The sequence below is a fragment of the Petaurus breviceps genome, unplaced genomic scaffold (genome assembly GCF_028583685.1).
Source record: "Petaurus breviceps papuanus isolate PSGF00001 unplaced genomic scaffold, PetGlider_PUasm1.0 139, whole genome shotgun sequence".
Taxonomy (NCBI): Eukaryota; Metazoa; Chordata; class Mammalia; order Diprotodontia; family Petauridae; genus Petaurus; species Petaurus breviceps.
In genome coordinates, this window is record NW_027185697.1 from 6,023,137 (window position 1) to 6,034,418 (window position 11,282).

Consider the following 11,282-nt stretch of genomic DNA (forward strand, 5'->3'; position numbering starts at 1 on the left):
CTACCTGAATGACAAGGTTGTTATGAGGAAAGACTTTTGTAAACCTTCAAGCATTATGCAAATGTGAATGAGGATGACTAATAAACCAAGCTACTGCATGTGACCTCTTTAAATGTGACCATTTAAAAATAAATCAGAATACCTCCCTTCCAAAAAGACAGCAAACAAGCACCTCACATATTCAGGTCATTAAGGTCTCTATTGGAAGTTTCCTACTGACAGCCTAATGTATGAGAGGCCATATGTTACAATGGAAAGAACACTAGTTTTTGAGTCAGAGGCCATGGGTTTATTTCCTGGCTTTGCCACTTAGTAGCTATTTGACCTTGAGGAAGTCATTTTCCCTCAGTTTCCTCCTCTGTAAAATGAAAGGCTTGGACTAAATAGATTTTAAAGTGTCTTCTAGGTACATATGTATACACATATATGTTTGTGCATGTACATACATATGTGTGTACAAGTATGTGTATATGTATGTATTATCCATTAAAAAGTTATGAGCAACTGCACAGATTGCAATGACTTCTATTATATCAATCTATGATTTTGATGACAATTTATGGTAATAGTTAAGGGTTATGGTTGACCATTGTGTTATGGGATGGAAATGATACTGAGGGAGAAAATAAGGGTATTCTAAAACCTTTCCCCCCCCAAAAAAATATTATAGCTGTTCTTCTCAGTCTTTGAATGGGGAGGGGAAAAGTACTAGCCCTCCCCACTTGGCTCCAGCTGTTCAGAACAATAGGTATTAGAAAATTAGGCAGCAACAAGTCATTTTATTGCTTTTTGTGAGGACAGTTTTCACAGTGTTCTATGGTTAACAATCAGGTTGGATCCCTTTGTTTCACAATGGACTTGCCTTAAGAAAAATGATTTTTACATTAATTCTTACATGTGGTATAGTTGCAGGAATCCAGAAGGCATGATATTGGCTCCAGCCCTCAAGGGATCTTGAGGAACAGACTAAAGAGACTACCCAGGAGGAAGACACTTATGACCTGAATAGACCAATAATGGAAATCAGGACATAAAAATGCAGAGATATTCTTAGGGATCTTTTTTTTCCTTTCTTCTTAAAGAAGCAGAGTATCAGGAAACATGCACACTCTTCATCTTTTCTTTCTGTCTCCATTGGCAAAGAAGCATGCAGCAGTGAGACATCCCTCCCCCCTCAATTGGGAATTTTGAAGTCAATAGGGCTTGTTGTCAAGGAAGCCTTGTTGGTGGATAGGGCTTGTTGTCAAGGGGATCTCATGGCTGATAGGGTCTGTTGCAAAAATAGCCTCAAAAGGACCAAGGAGGAAAAAATATCGCATTCCATAATATCTGCCAGAAGGCTTACATGTCTGTGTTTTAATATTTCTGGTAAGACTTGCATTCTCAATTCATAGAAGACATTTAGATGAATTTGCATATTTGTTCTAAGGTAGAAAGGTTCCCCAAAGTCCACATGTTCAATACTGATCATGAAATATATCCCTCTATTTCTTGAAAGCAAAAATTGTCTTTTCCTTCAGTAAGCTCAGCTCAATAAATATCTATTTTCTATTAACTAAAAGAATAATAAAATCTGCTAGCATTTATATAGCATTTTAAGGTTCACAAAGCTCTTTATGTCCAGATTTCACTTGATCGTTGTTATAACACTATGAGATTAATGCTATTATTATCCTCATTTTCCAGATGTGGAATCTGAGGGTAAGAAGGTAAGTGATTTGAACAGGGTCATACAGCTTGGATGTTTCTGGGGAAGCATCTGGATTCACGTGTTCTTGATTCCAAATCCTATGTTCTGACCACTGTACCACCTAGCTGTCTCAAAAGATCTTGAATGACTGATGAAGAAAGAAAAAGTGAGCTGAACTGATTTGTTGTATATACATATATACATGCCTGGAATTCACTTACTCTCTACTTCAGCCTCAGAATCTTTATCTTTCAAAGTTAAACTCATTTTGGGAATCATTGATTCCTCTACCTAACATGCATTTTTAATTGAAAAATGTCTTGCAATAATTTATTAGTGCAAATCTCATGTAATGGAGAACGTCTATTACATGAGAAAAGGGCATATGTTCTCATTGTTCTGTTTGTACCTCGAGGGACAGGACACTTAGCATTTGTTCCAGGAAGGTGATTATTTGAATAGTAGAATGGTCCAAAGTATAAATAAGTATCAGAATGGAAATTGAATTACAGAAAGACAAAGTAAATGGATACAGAGAAATCTCTTGGAATGACAATTATTCAGAGAAGCTGGAGAGCATAAGATCATAGATTTAGATTTAGAAAGGACCTTAGATTTTAACTAGTCCAATTATCTCATGTTATGAAGAAGAAAACTAAATTTCAGATTCAAGTGCTGGTCTGCTCAAAACGTCATTCCAGAAAAAGAGTATGGAGATAAAAACAAGATTTGGATGAATTGTGAGGCAGAATGGGAAAGGTCATTGTGAGTAGGGAGGACAGTATCAAAATAGCCTAGGAATTACATAGGGTCATGACATAGGTGGGGGACAGTGGGGGTACCTGCTTGTCTAGAGCATGCATTATATGAAAGAGGAGTTGATAATGAATGGGATTAGGCAGGGTTATTCTCGATGATACTAATCAATAAATTTTAAGACAAAGAATAGCTATAGGGGAGCAGGAAAGCACCAACCAATACCTTTTCTATTTTAGCACTGTGTATTTGCTATTTTCTTGCTTAAACACACTTGTGCTTTATTTATTTTTTTTTGGGGGGGGCGTGGAGAAATGTACAGCATTTGTAATTTGTCTATAAATCTCTGCATACTCTTACAAGATTTTCGGTTAGACATGAATTCAAATCACAGTAATAACATATTTTTGGTCCATGTGTTAACCAATGAAATGTGAATTTCATTCTCTGTTGATGTTCAATAATGTGGAAGACTCATTTCTTTTAAAGTCTTCTTTTCTCCTCCCTCTCTCTCTCCTTATTTTACAATCAGTTGTTAGGCCAGGTATAGGGCAGATCCATGAGCTATAAAAAAGAATAAAAATAAGACCATTTTACAGGATCTCAATGCTGTCCGCTTCTCCTAATCTGATCACGTTCCATATCCATGAGTTTTCATCTGCTATCAAATTTACAGAAATGACATTTCAATATAATCCGCTCAGTGAAGAATGAGCTCCTCTATGTATATATAAATATATCACCAAATGTGCATTTGTGGCATTGCATCCTGAAAAAAACCTGACTTTTTAAATCAGATCTTTAAAGATGGGTTTGGTCAAGCATGCACTTACTAGAAAGCTGTTAGCAATTTGTTATAATTCTGCCTTTATTGAAGAGCACATCAAATATGCAATGTAAGTATTTAATGGGCCTGCTGTAGATCTAGTGTATTGTGTTTTCATCATTGTAAATTAGTTTGATGAAAAATGAATAGGTAAAATTCTGCATAAGGAAGCAGTGGAATTTTAGCATAATAATCGTCCTGGAAACTATTATTATTTTAACTTAACAGAGTATTCATTTTGACACAAAAGGCCACTTTCACCAAAGCCCACCCCTTATTGAGTTGGAATTTCGTTGGAGGGAGGTTATATTGCTCTGTAGATGGCTCTAGATGCCTGGTAACATTGAAAACCTCCCTGCTGGAAACCTACCCACCAAGATCATTTACATATGTATACCTGGTCCTGGTCTGCCCTTGCCTATTTCTTCCAACTTTCAGTTCTTGACTCTGAGACCTGAGGTTAGCTACCATTTCTTCAGATGTCAGATTAGAGCTTCAAGGACTCAGAGAAATTAACAGATTGAATTCTTCCTCTTTGAACATGAGGAAATTGAGCCCCAGATAGATTAAATAACCTGTAAAGTCACATGTCTAGTAAGTGACGGAGGTAAGACTCTCAGGTCTCAGGACTGCAATCCACATATTTCTCTGTTATCTAGTCTCCCTATAGCACAGGTTCTAAATGGTGTGTGTGCATATGTTCATATGTGTGTGTGTGATTGTGTATGTGATTTATCTCTCTGGAAGCCTGGTAAATCCAAGACCTTAACGGTTTTAAAAAAATAATGGAATCTGTACACCCATTATCAAAATAAAGTGTATATACATGCACAGAAGACCATTCTCTGATCAATTAAAGTAAACGGTCATCCAGATAGAAGTAATAGGTGAGTCAGAAGAAGTTAAAATATGTTACTAAGAATTGGAATTTCTGGCATCAAGACCATCAATAGAAAACCCTATAATTAGAAGAAGATACTATCCCAGTTTGAAAGCTATATTAAGATCCTAGCTGCTCTGTAGTAGAACCTTCTAATTCTTAGGAAACTGAAACTTAAAGTCATTAAGGAACTTGTTTTTACATGACTAATAAACATCAAAGTCAAGATCTGAAGCTATGTCTTGCTGATTCCAAGTCCAGCATTTTAATCATCCATTATACGTTAGTTATCAAAAGTGGTCTAATGCATTGAGAACTGGATTCACATTCATAAAGACTAGAATTCAAATGATGTCTCACTAGCTGTGTGAACTGTGGCCAATCCTTCACTGAATCTCTTTCAGTCTCAATGTTTTCATCAGCAAAAGGAGGATAATAACAGCACCTATCATGCATGTATGCATGCATGCATGTATATAATATATGTGCATTTATATGTATGCATGTGTACATATGTGTGTGTACATCTGTGCATTGGCTATCATCATAATTATCACCATCCATATCCTCCCCCTTTATTATTATTATTATCAATTATCATTATTATTACTATTTCAGTACATTTCTCAAAGCATCATATTTTATTAGCTGGGTGGGTGGTCATGAAAATTTTGGAAATTGATGGAGAGCCCAAGGACTCCATTGCTAGTCCCACCATGCTAGGATGCCTAACTCAAGATTCCTGGTACCTTCTATGGCTCTTCTTTGGATGGTCAATGAGAGGACTTGGACCAGAGGTCTATAAGAATAAAGGACATGGCTGATTTGAGATTGGCACCATTTAGATAGTGAGAGCACAGATCCATCATAAGACTAAAATAAGAAGTAACTAAAATTATCAAGAAAGGGGCTGTTCTGGGTCACTGATTTTCTAGTCAAAGGTCAACCTAAAAAAGCTTTTAGATTTCAACTGTGCTTGTTGATAATCTTTCTAAAATGACTTAGTATTCTGTCCAGTCTCAAGACAGCATGCTGAACACAATTAAATCTTTCTGGGTCAACCAAGGCTTTTGCAAGGTCTCAGGGTCACTATTTTGAACATGATTGGTGATGAAAAGGGAAAAGGTATAAGGAATAAAAAGGCTCACACATTTGGAAGAGGCCTTAGCACTTATCCAGTAAAATCCTCCACACACTGCAAGTATTACCTCTAATCTAGTCTTCCAACCTAACTCCCCTATAGGCACAGCCCTGTGACTGCAATCACTTAACCTTCTCACTTTTTTATGGTTTTCTCCATCCCAGGATGTGGGTCCTATCTGGGAACATGATAAAATTGAACAGTTAAAGGCTCACAGTGTCATTGTTTTAATAGTTCTTGTCAAAGGGTAGTCAAGTCATACATGGGCTCAGAAACCTTGCCTTGTACTTGTGTACTAGCTTACCATCTGATTCCCAGCAATGGAGTATCAGTCTTATGCTGCAGTCCCTAAATTTCTGACTTCATATCATTTCCAGTAATTGAATTCTTCTAGGTCTGGGCTTTCCATGTGTTCTCATCAAAACACTATTGAGTTTTTATCCTGACCTCAAACCCCAGATCCCATAATTATATGTCCATCTGATGTCACCATACATTTCTGATGTCAGCAATCTATATACGCAATAGGTGTTTCCTGTGTTTCCAAGCTCTCCTTTTGCAAGGACCAGCTGTTTGAAGTTCTCTCTAGCATTCAAAGAAACATTTAACAAATGTTTATTGAGGATATACCTACTATGCAAAGGCACTATATGAGAATTAATTTTCCTTTTTTTAGATTAAAAGTATATGTGTTGTGTATTTAAATATATATGTATATATGCATACATACTTAAATATATGTGTGAATATATATGTATATGTTTACATAGAGAGACAGAGACAGAGAGAGAGATGTATTAGTTGTATTTCTTGTCTTCCACATTAGTCTGTGGTTTCATTGGGAGAGAAGATATAAAGATTGTTTCATTCTTGGCACTTGTGTCTCCAAAACCTAGCACATAGAAAGTTGGTGCTTAGTAAATATTTCTCGATAGATAAATTGATTGATTCGTTCTTATGTTGAGACTAACTCTCACTGAAACATCAACTTATTGGACTGAAAGTTGCTTGACCTTTGCATGTAATGTGGAAGCTGTTTACACTTTAGCCAAAGTTTGTTTTCAGTTTGTTTTCTCAACATTTGTCTATGTTTTCTTGAGAAGAAAAATGCAGCAAAGAAATCCAGTTATCAGAGGGAGCTCATTCCAGCTCAACAAGGTTACCCTGGATGTGCTAAGAGTCTGCAAGGGGCAGAGTAGTGGACAATTCTCACAGAATCTACATTAAATAAAATGGTTACAGTCTGCAAAAATCTCTTAGGCCATCCCAGCATGAAAGGGAAAGAAGTGTCATGTGGTCACGTTTGTATAAATTTAACAAATGCTGGGCTATCAGGGCTCTAGGGAGGAAGAGCTAGATTTCTGCTAATTAAAATGTGAACTCATTTCATTATTGTTATATCTGACTCTAAGTCACTGCAGTCTCTCGAGGAGGAAACTAACCTCTGGAGATGTTCCTTATTATCTCATTTCACATTGTTTCTATCTTGTTTGCTTTTCAGAGAGAATGTCCAGTGTTTCTTACCATGGCTTGCCTCACTATGCTATTTTCGGGCTAGTGGGTTTCTTTAGATCCCCTCAGAGATAACTGAGTCAGCTTCAATATCACTCATCTTTTGAGCATGAAAAATGTTACTATTTACACATCAAGATTATTAATAATAACAATAACAATAATAATGTTGACAATCAGTACCAATAGCTCTTTTGACATAACTCTAAAGGAAATGTGGAAGAATTTGCAATGTACCAATAAGAGAAGGTAAATATGTTCATTAAGGCATTGCAAGAAGTTCTTGTGGAAACTATCATTGTAGAATAATCCATTTCTCATCCAACAAAGAAGGATTAATGATGGTGACATGGTGGAATGCACCACAAGATTTGGAGTTTAAAAATGTAACTTCTGAACATTTAAAAGTTCTGAGTCTTTAGGCGAGTCACTTGATTTTCTGATCTTTAGTTTGATAATCCGTAAAATGAATGGATTAAATGAGATTTTCTCTTTATTCCAAAACTCACAGGGACACACAAAAATACAAAGAATCACAATCTTTCTGAGTTGTATGGGAACTCAGTGGCTATCTACTCCTATCAATAACCAGGTGAACAAGATTTGCTTGAAGAACAAGCTTCACCTGAAGAAATCCAGTGAGGAAAAATTCACTGCTTACCAACTTGACTCAATTCATTTTCATTAAGCATGCTGTTGCTGTTGTGTAAAATTGCCTCTTTGGCACTTCCAAGAATTCTTCCTAACTCTACTCTTTGGATCCAAGGAAAGCAAAGGTAAATTCCTCTTCCACATTTGCTAAAAGCTGCAAAGTTGCTTCTCTAAACATTCTCTTTCCCAATGCTAAGACTTCTCACTAGTTTCACTACGTCCTTGTGTGGCTCAAATTCACAACGGAAATGTTTGAATTCAACTGGATTGTGTGTGCCTATCAATGTCCTTCCAGAACTATGACCCACAACGATCATACAGGAGTTCAAAAAATGGCTTGATCAGGGAAGAATATGATAATATTAATACCTTTTTAGTCATAGGTACATAAGGTCATAGATTATTTTTAGCCAAAAGAGATGATGGAAGCCATCTAGTCTAATGCTCTGTCTGGCTTTAAAGTTACAACAACTGAGACCCAGAGGTGGTAAGGGACCTGCATGGAGTTACACAGTAAGCAATTGAGGAAGGATCCTATACAATGTCACACAGGTAGCAAATACCTATGTTAGGATTTCAACCCATATCCTCTAATTCCAAAACCAAGATTCCCCTGCACCACATGTCCTGCGAATGATTCCAATGCATCACAATTGCTGGATGCTATGCCTTACTTTATACAGGCCAAGATTATATCTGCTATTTTGTTGGCTACTATGATACATTATTGATTCCTCTGGAGCTTACAGGCCACTAAAACTCCCAAACACTTTTCAGATAAAATGCTTTGGAGTCTTGCCTCTATTATCATGTACACTGATGAGATTAATGATGCTAGGAGTGGATTGGGACCTAGTGGGACAAAGCCCTCTCTGAGATGAGATGTAGCCAAGTGTGAAGTAGGTGGTGTTTTCATTTTTTTTTAATTTGTCCTTCCAAACCTGTTTTCTTTACTGTCTCTCTTTAAAAATCTGCCTGAAAGAGAAGAAACACTAAAAAACAAAAACAGGGAAAGTGCACTTGGCCAAAACTAAAACCAGACATCATGATTAGAGGTGTAGCAGTTTATCTCTCCTTACCACTGTCTCCATTCCCTTCCTGGCCTCTGGTGGACTTCGGTCTCCCCAGAATTGCTGGTTTCAAAATACACAAGTCTCTATTCTCCCTTCACTGACCTGATAAGCCTTAGGTCTTTTCAATAAAATACAATAAAATTGAACTTCACCAACAAAGTAGGAGGGAAAAAGAATTCCATCACACTATCACAATGCCAAATACTTAACTACTACTCTATCCAAAGCCAATGCATATGTAAAACCCACCAGGAGAGAATGGATCATGCATCATGACCACTCTGGAAGCAATGGCAGATTCCATGCTCTGTTTCCTCCCTATCCACTCCATTTCAACCCAGTAATCCATCAATGCATAGACTATTTGAATCAGAAAGATGTGAGTTCAAATGCTGGCCTCAGCTGCTTACTAGTTATATGACTGAGCAAATGTCACGTTTGTGCCTTGAGTTTCCTCAACTCAACTGAGCAATAGGAGTAGCACCTGCTTTTTAGGGTGGCTGTGAGAATCAAAGGGCTTCTAGGTACATTCGTATTCAGTCATTTTTCAGTTGTGTCTGACTCTTCATGACCCTATTTGGGATTTTATCAGTTAAGATATTGGAATGGCTTACTATTTCCTTCTTCAGTTCATTCGATAGTTGAGGATACTGAGGCACTGGGTGACTTACCCAGGGTCACACAGCTAGTTAGTGTCTGAGGCCAGATATGAAGTCAGAAGATAAATCTTCCTGACTCCAGGCCTGGCACTCTCAATTGTACCACCTGGAAGATAGTAGGTACTTAATCAATGTTTATTGAATTTAAGCTTTTAGCACAGTGACTGAGATATAGTAAGCACTTAATAAATGCTTTGGTCTTTCCCTTGTTGATCATGCTTTATCATAACATAATCCTACATTCCCACCTGCATCAATATCTTTATTGAATACCTTCTGGTATTTCTGCATGGAACTTTAAACAGATAATCATTTTGTGATGTGTGGAATAAATAGTATTATTATTATTTTCATCTTCCTGAAGAATACACTGAAGCTCACAGAGATAAATTGATTTACTGAGGGTCACAAAGCTGCTGAATATCTAAAACAGAATTCAAACCCAGATCTTTCATCATGACACCAGATCCAGAGATCCAAAACATTAAGAAGGGAAAGGGACTGGACCTATAATTTCTCAGGTATAGGGAACTGCAGAGCAAAGTGATGCCCTCTTATCAGTGCTTTAATTTATACTCCTAGCCATTTGCCTCGACCTAAAAGAAGACAGGAGTCTTGGTCAAGGTCACATCATCAGTAGGTGTAAGAGAAATTAAAGTCAGGGCACCCTGGATTCAACAGCAGATCTCAGTCCATGATTCCATGTTTCCTCTCTTAAGCGTGTAAAGGAAGAGACTAGAAAGCATCACATGCGAATTACCCATAAGCCCCAAAGTAGAAGTTCGATAACTGAAAATGCCCATGCTCCGATTCATCTTCCACACCCAAGCAATCTAAAATGGCAGGCTCCTGCCAATGACTGCTGTGGAGGCACCAGACATAACCCCGTCATTGCTGAAGAGGAGGACTCGATCCCACGACCCTACTTACCTGTCTCAGACAGCAATTTTGTAGCTTCCAGCACCTTTTCCGTATAAACTCCAGCTTCATAGTTCTCCATCTCCGCGTTGATGATGTGGATAACTCGGGCTGCCCGACCACGGATTGCTCCTGCTGTCCGGTCCAAAGTATCCACATCCCCTTCTTGGAGTGCTATCACACACTTATTCACATCCTCCAGAATGTGATTCTCTGTGGATAGGACACACACACATTGTTAGGTTTCAGCTTGATTAGAAAATTCCTATTTACCAATCAGGCATTTATTGAGCCTTCTCCTGAGCTCCCAGCCCCTCATTTGTACAGTCTAACCCTATCTGTTATGATTACAGTAGTCTAATTCAATAGCTAAGGATAAAGTCCCATCTGTTTACCTCAGGTTTTGATTGGAAAAGGCTTTGACTTTGTGCACTCTGGACAAAGTTATGAATGAAAGTAAAGTTAGTTTGCAGGGAGAGAATTGGATCAATGTGAAATGACTGCCATGACCAGAGTCAGAATACCAGGGAAATGGTTTTAAATGAGAGAGAGAGAGACGGAGAAAGAGACAGAGACAGAGTCAGAGAGATAAAGTGACAGATAGAAAGAGACAGGCGAGAAGAGAGAGGAGGGAGTAAAGGGAGAAGAATTCAATACAGATCCTTGTTAAAGCATGTTCATTTGAGGGAAATGCATGCTTTTCTCAGAATCTTTATAAAATCAAAACCTGAATATGGTTATCATTTTCAGGCTGGCATTTTAGGCTCTCCATGGCCTTCCTACCCAGGCTCAATTAAACATTTTCTCCTTCATTCACTCTATGGTGGTTCAACATTCACTTTATGTTGCACTAACATTCCATGATGTGCCCAACTATCTATGTTCACTTCACTCTCAGCTCTGCTCCTGACTCTCTGGATTTTTCTATCTTCTCTTTACTGGGCTTGTCCTCAATCAATTACCATTATTGCCTTTTGCTTCTCCATTTTATGTGACAGAAATTTTCCCCATCAGAATGGAGGTTAAATGTGAACAAGGACTCTCTATTTTGTGTTCACTCTATTCCTAGTTCTTAGCAGAATTTCTGACATATACGTGCTTAACAAGTTATTCTTTCTTTCTTTCTTTCTCTTTCTTTCTTTCTTTCTTTCTTTCTTTCTTTCTTTCTTTCTTTCT

At 37.6% G+C, this 11,282-nt stretch overlaps 1 protein-coding gene across 3 annotated transcripts in view; it reads right to left on the reverse strand.

Annotated features, from left to right (window-relative positions):
• The window catches only part of CTNNA2 (catenin alpha 2), a 1,588,763-nt gene that overhangs the window by 143,056 nt on the left and 1,434,425 nt on the right, over positions 1-11,282 (reverse strand). For all 3 annotated transcript variants that reach the window (XM_069065925.1, XM_069065916.1, XM_069065933.1), the window contains exon 12: positions 10,119-10,319. In XM_069065925.1, coding sequence (XP_068922026.1) covers positions 10,119-10,319 — 201 coding nt within the window. The remainder of the gene's footprint in view (positions 1-10,118; positions 10,320-11,282) is intronic.